This window comes from Aptenodytes forsteri, unplaced genomic scaffold (assembly GCF_000699145.1).
Source record: "Aptenodytes forsteri isolate BGI_AS27 unplaced genomic scaffold, ASM69914v1 Scaffold109, whole genome shotgun sequence".
NCBI classification, from domain to species: Eukaryota; Metazoa; Chordata; class Aves; order Sphenisciformes; family Spheniscidae; genus Aptenodytes; species Aptenodytes forsteri.
The window spans coordinates 3,671,340-3,688,307 of record NW_008794431.1 but is presented as its reverse complement, the minus strand read 5'-3'; the positions used below and the strand labels follow the sequence as shown (position 1 = coordinate 3,688,307).

Here is a 16,968-nt window from a genome sequence, read left to right as displayed (position 1 = left end):
TAAAGCGGGGAGAAGAAGAAGGAGGGGGGGGGACCTTTGGCGTGATGGCGTTTCCAAGTACCAAGTAACCGTTACGCGTGATGGAGCCCTGCTTTCCTGGTGAACACCTGCCTGCCGATGGGAAGGAGTGAATGAATGCCTTGTTTTGCTTTGCTCGTGCGCAGCAAGTAACCGTTACGCGTGATGGAGCCCTGCTTTCCTGGAGATGGCTGAACACCTGCCTGCCGATGGGAAGGAGTGAATGAATGCCTTGTTTTGCTTTGCTTGCGTGCGCAGCTTTTGCTTTCCCTATTAAACTGTCTTTATCTCAACCCATGAGTCTTCTCACTTTTACCCTTCCGATTCTCTCCCCCACCCCACTGGGGGGGAGTGAGCGAGCAGCTGTGTGGGGCTTAGTTGCCGGCTGAGGTTAAACCATGACACAAGGTTAACCCACCACAATCACGTCAAAATAAATGTTTTCTTTTTAGGTGGACAGCATGAAGTTGTAGCTCTAGGAACAGGAGAATGTAATTACAGTCAGTGCTTTCAACCTTGTGGAAGAGTGTTGCATGACAGCCATGCCATTGTTATTGCAAGACGTTCTCTACTTAGGTGAGAATGTGTGTACAAATAGTTACCAGTTCTCTTGCAGCCAGTTCTTCTCAATTTTACTTTTGCAAATGTAAATGTAAGTGCACTTGCATTTTATAGTTAGTACTGTCTGGATTATTTTCAAATCATGTGAATGTCCATGTATTTGTAAACAAAGTAGTGTTTTTCATATTTACTGTTACTTAATACTTTTTTTTAGATATTTTTATAGACATCTTTTGCTGTTCTATAATGAAAATCCAGCGAGGACAGAGAAATCCATATTTTGCACGGCACCACGCTCAAAGCTGCTTACCCTAAAGCAAAATACAACTATCTTTCTCTACATGAATCAGCTTCCAAAAGGAACTGCTCAGTTAAAATCACAGATGTAAGTATTTGATTATATATGACCTCGGTATTTTCAGAGATGTTGTAGTGGAAGATTAATTTGTCGGCAGAGACAAACACATTGTGAGTGTGGAAAATACGCATTGTTACACGTTTCTAAGATGGGGGGGTATTGTGAATTTTTTTCATGTTTTGGAAGCATTAATGTACAGGGTGGTAGTGATAAGCGTGTGAGATACAGCTCAACATGGCAATACAAAAAAACTTTCACATGGGTTATAGCTTCAGGACGATGCTTTGTTTATTACAGCTATCCGCTTACCTGTTAACCCCCCTCCTAAGATACTATTAAAAATACTAATAAATCATTAATTTAACCACTGAGCAAGGGGATGTGGTGACTTAATGTCATCCTTTGCACCACAGGACTAGAGTATAAAAAGCCTTGAATTGAAACAATAGGCTCCTGTTCTGCTTTGTAGAAAAAAGGTAATGAGAGAAACTTGATGGGACAAATACACTCCTATGTTTATCTTTACACTTCTAACTTTTGTTAATTTCTGAAAGGTGGAAAATACGCATTGTTACACGTTTCTAAGATGGGGGGGTATTGTGAATTTTTTTCATGTTTTGGAAGCATTAATGTACAGGGTGGTAGTGATAAGCGTGTGAGATACAGCTCAACATGGCAATACAAAAAAACTTTCACATGGGTTATAGCTTCAGGACGATGCTTTGTTTATTACAGCTATCCGCTTACCTGTTAACCCCCCTCCTAAGATACTATTAAAAATACTAATAAATCATTAATTTAACCACTGAGCAAGGGGATGTGGTGACTTAATGTCATCCTTTGCACCACAGGACTAGAGTATAAAAAGCCTTGAATTGAAACAATAGGCTCCTGTTCTGCTTTGTAGAAAAAAGGTAATGAGAGAAACTTGATGGGACAAATACACTCCTATGTTTATCTTTACACTTCTAACTTTTGTTAAATTTCTGAAAGTTTTTTTTTAATAGTTTTGACATTTAACAGCAGCAGTCGCTGGTGCACCAAGTTATTATGAACATTGTTATTCTGTGTCCCTTATAGTGGTGCAGTGGAATAATATCCCTGAAAGTCGCACACTCATAACTTTTTCATACATACAAGACAGCTAGCTGCTTTCCTACTGTACTTGGGGTGTTCGGAAGGCAGACTTGTGAACTGGAAGTCACAGCCAGTTCGTTGCGAGTTGTGCTGACTGGGGGAGCCCCTCCTGTTAGAATTGCAGAAGGTTTTAGATTACTTTCAGCATCATAGCCTGCTCTTAGAAGGAAATGGTTGATGAGTCTGGATGCAGTTTGTAAGCCACCCTGTAATAGTTGACGGATCACAGATTCAGCACTTTTTCTCCTGCTTTTTGTCCATTTTGGCGTGTGCTCTCTTTGAGACTAACTCTGGGAAGTATTTTCTTCTAATACAGCAGATTTGCTTATGTATAGAGTTATTTAAAGATAGTTTTTAGAAGGGACTTGCAAGTAAACCATTGAGTAGCAAAATGTGGCCACTTACTAACAGGCCACATACATAAGTAGTACGTTACTTAAGCCAAAATTAAATGGTTGCTTTATAATAACGTAGTAAAGCACAAGCACCTTTGATCATAACATTGTAAGTGATGATAAAATTGGGGAGAGTTAGCTCAAAACTTCAGGCTTTGACTTCTTATCCGTCTTTGGTTAAGGGGGAAAACTGTTCTGCTTCCAAACGATCACTATTTTGTCTCCCTAATGTGTTGCATCTGCTTGTTTTAAATATTTTGAAGAATTGCAGTGTAAGTTATGTTTTAAAGGAGACTAACAACCTTCATCTGCTTTTTTCACAAGATGAACAGCCTTCAAGTAACTTCTGTCATAGTGTAAGCAGACACAAGCGATGGCTTGTTTGCAGCATATGCTGATCTTTTTTAATGTTTGCACAACTGATGGCTAAGATTAAGTTGAATTACTATTTCTTACTTGATTTCAGTATTCTAATCACTTGAGCAGCTGAATGTGGTGTTTCTAGAACTTACAAATACTGAACATAATGCAAGGCCCAGATCTATTGATAATTGTTTTCTGAAATTAATTTTCTTGTCTTACTTCAGACATCTCAATCCACAATCTATATCTGCTTACGAAACTAATGAAGAGCTGAGTCTCCATGTTGCTATAGAAGGCAAGATTTACCTAACTGTTTGTTGTCCACCTAAAACTGTTAGAGCAAGCAGTATGTCAGCTAGTGACAAATTAACAAAATGGGAAGTGGTTGGTATTCAGGGAGCGTTGCTGAGTCACTTCATTGAACCAGTGTATATCAACAGTATTCTTGTCGGTAAGCTTAATGCAAATTTCAGTGTCTGTTTTTGTCTGTTTTCATATTCCAGTTTGATTACATTTTATAAAAGGTGAACTAAACCAAGATGGTTCTTTAAAGAATTACGGTACTTTTCTGAAAAGGTACGAAGTGTGTATATTTTTTTTTCACTCACCTTTGAAATGCCCTAATGTAAAACTCAGGCTCGCTCTTTTGTCATTGCGGGTTTGTTTTAGCTTGCCAGATTGCCCTTCCTTTACTATGTATTAGAGTAACAGAAGAAATTCAGCGTTGTTTTATAACAAATTAAATTTTAGATATTGAGAAAATATCAAGTGTGACAAATGCTGTGTTAACTCTGCAGTCAAATATGGTGACTTTAAGGTGACGATGTTAGTCGCTTAACTGTAGAATTGAGCAGTGGTGGAAAAACGGCCCGTATTTAACTGAAAATGCTCCATTTCACCCTGAGCTCTATCTTATGAGCTCTATTTCAAAGTCTTTGTTGAGTTTTGTGTTATGTCCGTGGTCTGCCGCCCCCGCCGCCCTTTTGTCTTGGTTAATGCAAATAGATGTTGAGGAATAGGGATTACCAAGGTGATAGTGAATTCTCAGGATTTTGTGGCAGTCGGGAAGACCATACTATTATCAGAACTTATTTCAGTAGCTTTTATGTATGTGGTGGAATTAAATTAATGGGTGTTACACCTGAAAACCTTCAGGATTTCTTCCTCTCGGTATTTCTATTATGAGACTTACTACACAGATGTCTGAGTTCCCCAGACATTGAAGATGTAGCAGCTTTTCCTTTTCTAACACAGAACAAGGTTTTTGAAGTGCTCCAAAAGATCTTGCAAGAATTTGTGAATGCCTGCCTGTTCCTTCTGAGGAAGTTTGGGCACTTCTACTTAAAAGCGATAGAAAAACTTCTAATATGCTCACTTAAGTGGTATTCAAAGTAAACATAATAATCTATAATGTATTGCCCTTCTATTTAATAGACATTCTATGACCATCCCTTGAGATGCTGTGGACCACAGTATGTTTATTTAGTAGGCAGTCATAAATACTGTTGGATATGGAGTAATGTCGGCAAACTCCCTAGTGTATTTTCTAATCTAGAACATCAAAGTTTGTGTTGCAGCTTCTATTTTAATGCTGTCTTCTGCAAGGAATGTAAAGAGTTGATGAAGAATAATTGTTCCAAAAAGGAGGCATCCAGTGAAAATAATGATACCTCTGGAGAAGAAACTAAAATCATTTTTGTTCTGCGAACTGAATATTGGAACTGATTTTTCCAAACATTACTTTTGTGTAGAAAAATGAATATAATGTAGACCAATGGAAACGTCTGCATTCTTAGCTTTTTTAAATTTTTTTAATTTGATGTACTTATATGTGACTGATCTTATTTTGTTTAATAGGAAATGGAAATTGCAAGGATACCAGAGGGCTAGAAATAGCTATAAAGCAGCGTGTCGATGATGCACTTACATCAAAGCTTCCCATGCCTTATCTGGTCAACAGATCTCATACTTACTTGGTGAATGCTGCACAACCAATTCAAATAGACTTTAAACAGAGGTCTCGTAGTTTGAATTGGTCATTGTCGGATGCATCACTGGAGGTTGTGGATGGGTTAAATGGAAAAACCACTGAGAGGTTAGAATTTTTCTTCATTTTGTTGGAAATAATGGTTAGCCTTACTGTTTTGTGCCGGTTCATTGGAGTATTCATTTTTTAAGCTATGCATGGAGGCCACAGTATTACCCAGATGAGAGGGATTCTCTCCTGTGTTAGGTGAATGCATCCTATGATTAGATGTAGTTTTAGAGATCTTGTAACTTTACAGTGAGATACCAAGATATGAAATTAAGTAGTTCTTTGAATTGAGATATCTTTATTCCATTGTCTGTTGTAGTGAACGTTTTAGTTTTCACAATACATAAAACCAATTACCATCCTAGTTCAGATGAATTCCAGTTTGAAAACAGTTTTTGGTTGGCTTGTTTAAATTCTCACAGCTGCTGATTTGCATTAGCTTTGCTCATTGAAAAAGGAAGTAGAATCGTATGATCATATTCACGAAGCATTAGAGAGAAAAAAAATCCTGTAGTGATCAAAGCAATATGCCTGTAATGTCTTTGTTACTGAGTTTTATTATTCTTTTCTCATTTTGACTATAGTTCACCGTTCAAAAGTGGCACTTACATGGCAAGTCGCCTTTGCAAGGCGGCAATGTTTAGTCGTTTCAGATTGCTTGCTAAGGAAGCAGAACGGAGTGATTTGCTTCAACTTGCAACGTACCATGAAGCTAAGGTAATCTGGTGTGGGGCAGGGGGAAGTTTTAGTGAGGAGTCTCTTAATGGTTACTCTCAAAGCTGGTTTGATAGCCCGGGATGACTTTCTGTTTTGCTGAAGACTGCACCTGAACAGCTGGATCTCCTTTATTGCCTATAATCTTTGCCTGGGAATGTCTGAAATTGCTGTTTTCAAGTAAAATTAATCTACTGAATTATTCTTGAAACATTCTCTATGAAAATCTGCCATGTTTTGTCTTAGCATATGGAAGTTGCTGGCCACTTTCCTCGAATAAGATAGTTTCGCATTAAAAAGGTTGGGGGTTTTTTGTTCGTTACTTCGTTTTCAGTCTTACTTTTTATATTTGTTTCATACATACGTGGATATTTTTCTACCACAGTGTAGTCTTGTGGGAGGATTCTTATGTCATAGAGGAGTAGAAAAGTAGGAATCGTTCACTGAAAGACAGCATTAGGTCCCTGGCTTTCCTCTGTGGTATAAAAATACAGAAAAATTACTTAAAGGAGCTACTGTGATTCTTGATTGCTGTAAACACAGTTCACTCACTTCTGTCCATACTTGGAAATATGTAGGCTTCTCTGTACTCTTCCAGGGTTTTCCTCACCTTGGTTCAAGAGATACATTTTATTTCCAAAATTGTTACGTGAAACTTAAGCTTCTATAAAGTACAAATCTTCCCCCCCCCATCAGAACATGCAAGCGATTGTTTATTTTCTGTGTAAAATATTATTGGACCTGAAAAGATGCTGGAAAAAACATTCATTATCGTTCAATGCAAATCTAAACACATGAACAAACAGTCAATTAGCAAGCCATTCTATTTTAAAGTAGTTTTTGAATCATTTAAAAAAAATGTTTAACAGAACAATTCTCTCATCCCAATAAAAGCCCAAACATATAAAAAGAATAAGTTTTTAGAGTCTGTAACACTTTCCCCTCACTGTCAGCAACTGAGGGAACTGTAAGATTTGTAGGTATTGTTTTCTGCAAGGTTTGTGCTTGTGCATATTGTATGCTGGTGGTAAAGAACGCAGATCTCTGTAACCATCATTCTTGAGATCTTTCAAGATCTTTCTTTTTCTTTTTTTAGATTCAATCTGAATTGTACCAAGAAGCTAAAAACTTGCTGCAGAGCTACTTAGAGCAACATAGTTACGGATCCTGGATTGTGAAGTCTCCACATATCGAGCAGTTCAGTGACTGACTGTGAGGTGGATTGTATGTGAAGTCAGTTTGGATGATTTCTTGCAGTAAAATGTAATTCTGATTAGTAAAATGTAATTCTGATGAGTAAAATGTTTAACTGTAGGGTTCATAAAAAACTTGCTGCAGAGCTACTTAGAGCAACATAGTTACGGGTCTTGTGTTTTGTGGTGTCTCCACATATCGAGCAGTTCAGAGACTGACTGTGAGGTATTGTATGTGAAGTCAGTTTGGATGATTTCTTGCAGTAAAATGTAATTCTGATTAGTAAAATGTAATTCTGATGAGTAAAATGTTTAACTGTAGGGTTCATATTTGCAGCAAGAAAATCATTCCAGAGCCGCTTCTTGTCAATTTAAATGCAGTTATTAAACCATCTGTAACAGTTCAGTCTTTTCTAAAAGTTGATGTTTTCTCATAGGTAGGAGTATCTAACAGCTTTGCAAATCTGTGTTGTTTTGCCCCCCAATGCCACCTCATTCCTGCTCGCTCACCCCCCCTCCCCCCCAGCCCTGTGGAGTTACTAACATGGTTTTTTCCTGTTAGCTTCAGGATTGCTGTGTATTGATTTCTTCTTTTTCCCTGCCTTTTTCGTAACTGTCTTTAAGAAAGAAAAGAAAAACCAGTAAAAGTTGGATTTCCTTTTAAAAAAAAAAAAGTATACCAATGTGAGAATCACTTTCAGAAACCAAAATTGGCAATCTATGCTTTGTCTGTAGGCATCCTTTGCTAGTCATTTTAAGACTTTTGTTTAGCATGGATTTGCCAAGTGGCTTGTAGTTTACTGTGTATTTTTTGTGGTAGAAGGGTTAAAAAATAATCTGCGTACTTCCAGATGTGAAGCTTTGAATTACCAAGCTGTTACTCAACTGTTTGGTGACAATCATTATTTTTGGTAGTGGATTTAAAGCATTTTAAAGGTGTCAAAGCTGTAAATAACAAAACAGTATGATGTAGTACAGAAGTCACCAGAAACAAGGTTCCTTCAACTTTTGTGGGCTGCCCCAAAAACCATCAGATGTTAGTGCTTGTAGATTAGTTGGACTCCTCCACCCACAGACTACTTTATCACTGTACTGATGAGTCCTTGCAAAATTGGCTGCATACATAATAATCTGAAAAATGTTGCCTATTGAGAGGGAAGTTGCTTCCTTGTAAGTTATGGTAAGAATATGGTAACATTATGATAATGTTTAAAAGGATGTTGTTAAGTACCATACTTGGGTTTTGTGTGGTGGTGTGAAATATTAGTGTATTTAAGCTAGATAGTACACTTTCATTGTGTTACTTGATTTTTGTATATCATACAAGTGTGGGAAGTTGTTAAGTTATGTAATGTTTTCATACAGCAGTAATAGTATAGTGCTGTAGTTGTGTTTCAGCTTCTTATTGTAAGAGGATTCTAAAACAAAAACCTTCCTTCCGGTATTATTTTTTTTTCCTTAATCTGTTTTTCTAACTAGTATGTGGTGTCTTTTACTGGAGGTGATCTTAGGTTGGTTTTCAAGTTGGTGAAACTCACTGACTTGTTAGTACTGTGTCCTTGACCTTTTTTTGCTATTCTGCTATTTTGTTTTCTGTTACTATCTTTTAACTTGGTAGGGTGGGGTGGTGGTGCTTTGTTGTCTTTTTGTGGCACATGCTCCACATAATATTTGCTCTGAGTAATGTTTCCTTTCGAAGAATGCTTGAGAATGGCCATCATATTCCAGGCTAGAGCTTATTGTTGCCTTTTTTCAGGGGTATTAAAATGTCAGTAAATTTCCTTTGCAATGTGTTAGTGTTTTATACACGTACAGACTTCCTGTATGGACCACTACTGTATCTCTTGGATCCACAGTAACAGTTTTTTGCAAGATTCTGCTGCAGTATTGTTGTTTGTCGTGCTTTCTGTTGCTGTTTTTTGTCATTCAGTGGCCCTTAGAGAATGCAAAATTACCGTGACTTGAGCATACATCTTCATCTTTGTGTTGTTTCGATCAGAACTTGTTCTCTGAAACCTAATTTAGTCAAGAAACTTGTCATTTAAAAGAGTACGTATTTGCAGGCATTTTTAACTTCAGTGAAATGAATACTTCATCATTAACCACTCAGCGATATTAAACTAGGTCTTTCAAATGTATATAGTGATAGTCTAACAGTATTGCTTAGCTCTGCTGATCCATACGTAAAATGAGTGTGCGTCTATGATGTGAAGTCTATGTATTGCAAAATAACACTATGTCAAAGTAGCAATACTTAATTCTAAGGTGTTTTTTTTTACGCTCCCCTTTGCTTAGATTTTCTACAGAATGGCACGAGTGTGTTCACATGCTTTTCCAGTGTGCATTCTGTTAATGTGACATAAATAACTTCTATCAACTGTTACATGCAAAATGCTTTGCAAACATCTTGCATACATAACTGTATATTTCCTAAAAAGTATGACTGAAACTGAAATACCACCTTAAAACATAAATCGGAATCTAAAAGGCCTCATGACTACAAGCACGTACAACACAAGCAACTTCCTCCTACTGCTCCCTCAACTAGCTATATGTATCAGCAGTCTTTATAGTCAAACAGGTACTTCTCTGAAAAGGTGTCTTGAAGTGCTTGTTGGAGGTGCTACATAGGGAGCAAGCCAGCCAGAAAATATTTTGAAAATCCACAGCAGAGCATGGCTACTGTACAAAAGTCACCTGGCAGTCCCCAAAACTAGTGACAGAATAGCCAAAGCCTCTGCTTTCCATGACTGTAAACGTGCAGCTGTCTCAGAATATTGCAGCCCACCTCCAAAGCAGTTTGTACAGACCAAAAAACTAAAAAAATCAACTGTATGTGATTTCACACTGCATGTGTTTTGTTCATGAAATTGTTAGCGAGCTATGGCTTCTACCTTTCCTAAGGAATGTGTGGGTAAGTATCTCTTCACCATCATTTCTTGGTTTCTGAAGTACTTGACTGTTCCTACCTTATCTAATGCCTACTGTTTAGGGACGTAGAAAAGGTCTTTGTTATTCCACGTGGGGTGTCCAGCTGCATGGATTGACCCCAAGGTAGGTTTTACCAAATCTTTGGTGTTGAGGTTTCTCATGCTAAAGCAAATGACACAGGAAGCCTCGTTTATTAACAGAACTGTGTTCAATGAAGACTGCTCCTGTACCTTCTTTCTGATTGCTGAGAGCTGGGGCAGCAATGGGAATAAACATGTGTGGCCTGATGCTGGAACATGTTTGCCAGCAAAGCCACATGTTACATGTGATGCTGTTACTTCAGGGTGCAGCTTTCTGCTGTAGATGAGAAGCTTTAGATGCAACTGACTGAAAAGGTTATAATGTTTATTAAGTCACCCAGTGAAAAAACTCGGTGAAATAATGGATAATCTAAACCCACACCACTATTACTGAGTTACAATTACATTTTTTAGTATGTTTTTACAACTGTAAATCTATTATTAGTCTTAAATCATATAAACTGTGTATCTTTACTGTTGAACTATAATTCTATTTCCATTCCCTCCCTCATACTCAGCATTAGAGTGCAAGTCAGCCCACCCTTAGGCCAGCTTCCCACACTAAGTCTTTCAGACGCAGACCTGATGGAGAGTCCAGCAGGTGTTCAAGGGGGTCTCTGGATTTGGCTCTGCATGTTAGTGTCACTGCTAGGCAATCTCAGCCTTACTCGGTTTTATTGTTGTGGTCACTTAGGTATGGGTGGTCTTGCAAGATTCTGCACGCTAAAATTGCCCTACAGTTGGCAGTACTAGTCAGAAGTCAGTAGAATTCATATCATTCTGACATTCTTATGGGTGCTTTTAAGACTAGTCTCTTTTTTACCTTATCTCATAGGCTCAGTGCTTACTATGTCTTTAAATATTGTCTCACTGTTTAAAGGTGATTTCATTATTTTTGCATGCTGCTTTTAAGAATTTAACAAGTAAGAAGGAATCTATGTAAAGAGAAGCATTATTCTACAAAGATTGACAAGGTAGAAAGAATTTTTACAAATAAATTTCTTGCCTGTTTTCTCATCTTCTATGTCATACTGTATTTAGGTATTACTGTTATTACAGGCTGTCATTTGGAAGGCATCTGATTTGAGAAGAGGGTGGAGCTGATCTGTGTGTGGCTGGGGTGACTGACAGTATTTTGCTATTCTGAGTTCTTGTGGGTGGGGACAGAACACTCCTTCACTGTGGGAAGACAAGATAAGTAGAGCAACAGATAGCAGCGCTGTAAGTATTTTCCCAGTTTTGGCAGAAAGCTATCATTAACGCCTATTTTCTCTTTGCAGCATTCAAGAGAACGGCTGTTCTTTCCATTGTTTGTCTGTTTTTAAGTATAACTTGAAATACTCCATACCACACCCAACAGCAAAACACATCAAAGACTAAACGATAGGCTGATAACTGTTGTAGTAGGCTTACTTTCATCAATTACAGCTTGCGTTGTTAGCACTGAGTGGTGGGGTTTGGATTGTAAAAGATGCTCTTCTTAGTTGATTCTTTCTGCATAAAACTTAAAATGTCACATGACTGACTCCATCTTCATAGTAAGCACATTTCTGAGGTTCTTCAAAAAGATTTTTGTGAATACTTAAGGCAGTATACGTTCACATGGATTCATACATTAATCATGAATTTTATGTCGGTTGTTGCTGGAAAGAATTGGCCATGTAAGTGTTCTGGGACATTGGTACCTCAGTTACCTGCATAATTATTATTTCAGGTGCATTACTGTTTTAATAATGTTTCCCTGTCTCTGAAGATTTTTGAGAACTACGTGTTTCGCTTACACCACCGAGAAAAATGTATCCTGCAAAAAATATAGCAGAAAGCCTGTGTAGCGAAGTGGCACAGCTCACAAAAAAAGTTTGGGGTTTTGGGTTTCTTTTTTCGGGGAAGCAACCTGGTGCTATTACTTCTATACCTTGTGCTGTATGCCAGCATAAACTGGTATTTTACATTGCTTTAAAAAGGTTATCTGCAGGTATCTTGTTTTGAGTCTGGTACCTGTACGCTTGTATACTAGTAAAGGGTTTTGGTTTCTTTTTATTGTGTTTAAAAAAAAAAAAAAAGCAGAATAGTAAGTTGCCAGTGAAAAAGACAGTATCATTTAACAAAGAAGACTCTAGACATGATTTTCATATGTTACTGAAATTTATTAAATATCATCTACAAGTAACTTTTAATAGTTTTTTCAATAAATAGTTGTCTCTCTAAGTTTGTTGACAAAGTGAGAACCAATTAATTTTCCAAAGTACATTTTGAGCCCGTAGGGCTTACAGAAAGGATCAAATGTGATCTTAGAACAGACTGTCTTATCACCCAGACTAAGAACATAGAGTGGTCCCAAAATGGACAGCAAGCTAGTAAGCCACAGGGCAAAATACATAAATTAGTCATAATTAAATATTTAAATAAATAATGTAGCAGTGAAAATCAAAATGGTTATCTGATTATTTTAACATAGATATCAGAAAGTTGCTCAGTTCTTGGTGAAATGCAGGAAACGTTTTCTTGTCATTAGCTTCACAGATCTTGCATCCAGTTCCTGGGGGAATTAGGTCCTGCAATACAGATATTTTTGTTGATTGGTGATAGCTCTCTTGCCAGCTAGTTTTAGCAATAATACATCAACTTCTGTATGTTAAGTTTTTCTTTTAAGAAAAAAGAACCCTTAATATTTCAGGGGATTGACTTTTTTCAGTTGGTAAGTGTTAAGGGATGATATGATGAAGCAGCTGCTTATAAAGGAGAATTTTGTGAATGTAAAAATACTGCAAGCTAAACACATTCACTCTCTGTGATGAATACTGCAGCAGAGGCAAATCTTAATTTCTAGCCTGAAGAGGATTTCTGAAATGATACAAGGATCTCTTAACCATGGAATTTGTTCATGTAGTGTATCAAGGTGTACTACATTCATTGTTGGGTCCTTTACAGTCATAAATTTACGGCACAGTTTTCGAAGCCATTGCTTGTGTAAATAATTGTTACGCTCCTAAAAGCAAGTTTTTGTCAGTGTAAGATGCCTTGCATGATTCAGTAAAGAAAACAAATGTATTTTTTTAAATGTTGACTTGTATAACTAGTAGGGCTCAAATCTGTTTTACTGTATTGGGTTATCATGCAAATGGATGTTGTCATATAGTTTAATGTTACGATATTTTTGTATAAAATCCTGTATTCTCAAGAGATGATAACACATAGACCTTGAGGCATAAAACCACTGATTCTAGCATTGTTTTCACTAACACTGAAACACTTCTTTTCTTTTTTTTTTTTTTAAACTGGGTAAAAAGATTGCCTACCATAAGACTCTGGAGATTCTTTTTGATATTTTGAAGATTATCGATATCCTCATCTTCAATTTCATTCTCCAAGGTGCCCATTTCTGTGAGGTAACATTGTAGAGTTCGCCAGCTGCACTCCTAAAACAGTCAGCAAAATCATTATATATTTTCTTTTATATATATATATATATATTAAAAAAAATTGTTTCCTGAGGACAATTGATCCAATTAAAAAAGATCTCAGTTGCCCGTTGTTTTTATCCTCCTGTCAGGAATTAGGCTGTTGTTTTCTGCAACGTATAGTTCATTTGTTTCCCCTTAAAGTCATATTGTAAGATGTTACACGTGGCCTTAGTTCTGTGGTAGATTATTGTAGCTTTTGAAACATGAGTAATCTTTACAGGAGACTTGAAGTGTTGGAATATCTCTTGGGAACACGAAGCTGTAGTATTTGCTTCTAAACCAAGCCTTTCTCCTGGTTGTCATGTGGAAATCACGTCTTAGCAAAAGGGTTAATAGCCAAAGCCTCTGTCGGTTTTACAGTGGCCTTTTTAGCCATCTTCAATTAATGCACTTTGGTTGCTCTGTCTAATGTCTGCATCTGATCTGGCTTTTGAATATGGTAAATAACTTTACGCATCACTCTTACAAGCTATTTCAGGCATTCAGTGACAATATGTTACTAATCAGCTTCATACATTTGCATTTAAGCACTGGAGCTCTGAGATAGTTACGTCTTGATGTTGCCAGCATATGAGAAAAATGACTCAGATAAGGAAGTGGTTGCAGAATCTGGCTTTAAATCTCTACTGAAACAAAATTACTGTTAAGTGAGAATTCTTCTGGATTAAAAACTTAATTGGAGGTTCAAAGAAGTTAACAGATAACTTGAGTAAAGATTTTAACTACTTCCCAATACTAAATAACTTGATGCTCTTGTTCATTGGCATACTTGCACACTGAATTAAAAAGTAAAGTAGTACAGATCAGCAGCCTGTCAATGATGAATAGTCTGTGGTAAAGCTGTACTTAGAACACTGTCTGCACTCCAGTGTGCTTTTTTTTAGAAAGAAATGACCATGATGATGGTATTCTTGTGGAACTAAGTCTTAAGTGTTAACTAAATACCATAAAACATGAATGTATAGCTAATTTGTCCAGAATGGCTTGGTAGTTTTGTTCCTGAAAAGAACTGGGTAGAGCATAACTGAGTTTCATCATTGGTGGGATATAGAAGACTTGTAACTTCTTAAACGGAACCTACTAGACGCTCTGCATCTAGTTTAGATAAAATATGGGCAATTTCATACAGATATTTCGTATAGATAATATATTTCTAATTCTAGTTTCATTCCCAAAATTGTTTTTGTGCTAGTGTTAATACAACAGTATTGCCTCCTGCAAATCTTATGCAATGTTTAAATGATTCATAAAACATTTTTTCCTGTGAATTCAACCATGTATTAAGCAGGAGGAATAGGGAGGATTCATTCTGTGTTACATATTGCACAGAACAATGAGGTAATATTGTACATCAGCCTCTTAATGTTTGAGAATACAAATCAAAACCAGAAGTGTCTTTAAGAAACTGCACTCCCTACACTGAATTCAAACTGTTCAGATTTGTCTTTTATATCTGTCCTTCTGATAAGCAAATTGTTTTGATGGAACTCAATAATGTATCATTTTTAAGTAGCCATATCTTACAAATTCTTCTGAAAACAGAAAATTTAAACTCACCTGTCTCTCATTTGGTGTGTAAAGGTCAAGATGAATCTTCTGTAGAGAGGGGGAGAAAAAGTTAATTTTTCTGAAAAAAAACCCATAGAAAAAACACAATAGAAAAGATAAATAGAAAAGAATCATATAATAAAAGAAAATCAGCCACTTACATCCTTGCTTTTTTCCAGGGATTTTAAATCTTTTATTAAAGCTCTAAGAAGGTGCACTTTTTCTGTTGATAGAGGTGCTCCATAAGCTGCAGTCATAAGCATTACTGCTGAAATACAGCTGAAGATCAGTACTTTGCACATCATGTCAGTGATGTGATTATCTGTATGCTAGTATTTGAGTTGTGATATATGATGAGAGCTGATAAGTTGTCATTAAGCTGTTTAGTGTATTTATACTCTTCTTTCTTGGGGGGGAAAAAGATGGGGGCGTCATGTAAAAGAGGTTTTATTACACACTTTTTCATATGTTCTACCTGTATGGCAAGAATCATTACTTTTGTTTTTCCTCCCCTGATGACACTTTGGAATTTTTATAAAGCAAGAGGGATTTTACCTACATTCACTGGTGTAAGAGAAGCCCACACTCACTTTTGGCAGTCTCTCTTTGTGCTTTCTGCATGAAACACTTTTTCCCTCATGCACTGTCCCACTCCCCCATAGAATATGCCATACAATATACTACTGCCACACAAAATGTTGTTCTAAAGATGTGTAATTTAACCATTTTGTTTGTTTCTCTATAGATATTTATCCTTCCACAAATCCTGTGGCATTATTTAAGTGAAGAAGAAAGAAGCATTCTCATTTTAGTAATTGTTGATTAAACAACAGGAAGAATGTTGGCTTCCTGTCTGAAGGTGGTTTTACCTGTCATCTTTTGCAAAAGACAGTTAGTGTAAGCTTAGGTGTGTAAGTCAGCCTTTATACCATCAAATTTAAAATGTTTATGAAAAAAAACTCCAGCAGGATTCCTTGTTTTGGGATGTTAAACCATTTTTTCTATTACTGTATATCTTAATGCTGTTCTTTTTCCCTTGCATGCACCTTTCACTTTTCTCCAGCTTATAATGAAAATGCACTGCTTTTTAAAATATGTAGATTTTCTTACTGATACCTAACCCACTGCATTTTGTGGTATGTATTACAGTACTGAAGTTAAGAGTAAGCAGTCATTTTACACTGAACTGTTGCATAATATTGCTGAATTGTTTTTCTTTTCTGATTCAGGGGTCTGTTGGCTATCTTTGGAATGCTATGTGCAGTGTTTAAAATTCATAGTTTTCTTCATTTTGAGTGTAGTTCTGAGCCAGATACTCCCCCTGCTGCCCAGAAGTCTCTAACATTGTGTGAAACGTGGTTCTTTTACTCAGTGAGTTTAGCTGCAGAAGCTGTGTGGAATAAATTCTGGGTTTGCACGCTACTGTGGTTTGAAGTTTTGTAGCATTCAGGATGAGCAAGACTGGGTGGGTGACTATTTCACCCGCCATTGCATATAAAACTACATGTGGAAACCTACTTTGCATGTTCTGATCATGTAATCTTTGGGGGAGTGGTTCTGTTCACAGTGGGTTAGAATAAGCTTTTGCTTGGATTAAATACAGTCCGTTACTGTAATAATTCTTTTTATAATTTTTTATTCTTTTTATTAGTGTCTGTTTGGCTCCAAACCATTAAACTGGTGTTAATTAGCGTGCCATCCCAGCTCCTGGATATCTTGGTCTTCATTTCCTGGGTTTGAAATAAGTACAAACATTTAATATGTACGGTCATACAGAAGTCCTAGTAGCTATTGTAGCTTGCAATATGTAGCATTTGTGCAGTTTGAAGCCTTTTCTAGCACTATAGCTTTTGTCTCTTGTATTTATTCTTGATAAGTAACCAATTTCAAACAGGAATTATGACTGCAGAGGTGAGCTGCTGAGCGCTGGGTTGTCAGCTTTTCTCCAGGGTGCTTGTGAAGTTAGGTCATTTTATTCAAGGTTTTTAGTTGTTGTGTTTTGACTGTATAAAGTACTAAGAAATAACTCAGTAGTGAGCACAAGACACACTTTTGTTTGTAATTATTACTTACTGTTTGCAACACTATTCAGTCTTTCCTATGTCAGCTCTATAAAATTACAGAGGTTTCTCTCTTCTTTATAAAATATTCCATGGAAATACATTTGGAAG

The 16,968-nt window shown here is 36.8% G+C and overlaps 2 protein-coding genes across 2 annotated transcripts in view; one reads left to right on the top strand and one right to left on the bottom strand.

Annotated features, from left to right (window-relative positions):
• The window catches only part of ADAD1 (adenosine deaminase domain containing 1), an 11,471-nt gene extending 4,680 nt beyond the window's left edge, over window positions 1–6,791 (top strand). Inside the window, exons 7-12 of the mRNA XM_009289516.1 lie at window positions 471–594; window positions 794–964; window positions 3,057–3,283; window positions 4,690–4,927; window positions 5,452–5,584; window positions 6,678–6,791. Of these exons, the coding sequence (XP_009287791.1) occupies window positions 471–594; window positions 794–964; window positions 3,057–3,283; window positions 4,690–4,927; window positions 5,452–5,584; window positions 6,678–6,791 (1,007 nt within the window). The remainder of the gene's footprint in view (window positions 1–470; window positions 595–793; window positions 965–3,056; window positions 3,284–4,689; window positions 4,928–5,451; window positions 5,585–6,677) is intronic.
• Window positions 6,792–12,229: 5,438 nt separating this feature from the next.
• On the bottom strand, window positions 12,230–15,102 carry LOC103907343 (interleukin-15-like). Its single transcript, XM_009289500.1, has 4 exons — window positions 14,959–15,102; window positions 14,807–14,845; window positions 13,085–13,204; window positions 12,230–12,340 (listed from the first exon to the last, which is right to left on the bottom strand). The coding sequence occupies exons 1-4, from the start codon at window positions 15,100–15,102 to the stop codon at window positions 12,230–12,232; spliced, it is 414 nt and encodes a 137-aa protein (XP_009287775.1).
• Window positions 15,103–16,968: the final 1,866 nt, after the last annotated feature.

What these genes read in the sequence shown, in the direction of transcription:
- LOC103907343 (XM_009289500.1), bottom strand. Translation starts at nt 15,102, where the DNA reads ATGATGTGCAAAGTACTGATCTTCAGCTGTATTTCAGCAGTAATGCTT. An exon ending in ACACACCAAATGAGAGACAG is followed by an intron (nt 13,205 to 14,806) that starts GTGAGTTTAAAT and finishes TGACTGTTTTAG; the next exon opens with GAGTGCAGCTGGCGAACTCT. An exon ending in AGAATCTCCAGAGTCTTATG is followed by an intron (nt 12,341 to 13,084) that starts GTAGGCAATCTT and finishes TCTGTATTGCAG; the next exon opens with GACCTAATTCCCCCAGGAAC.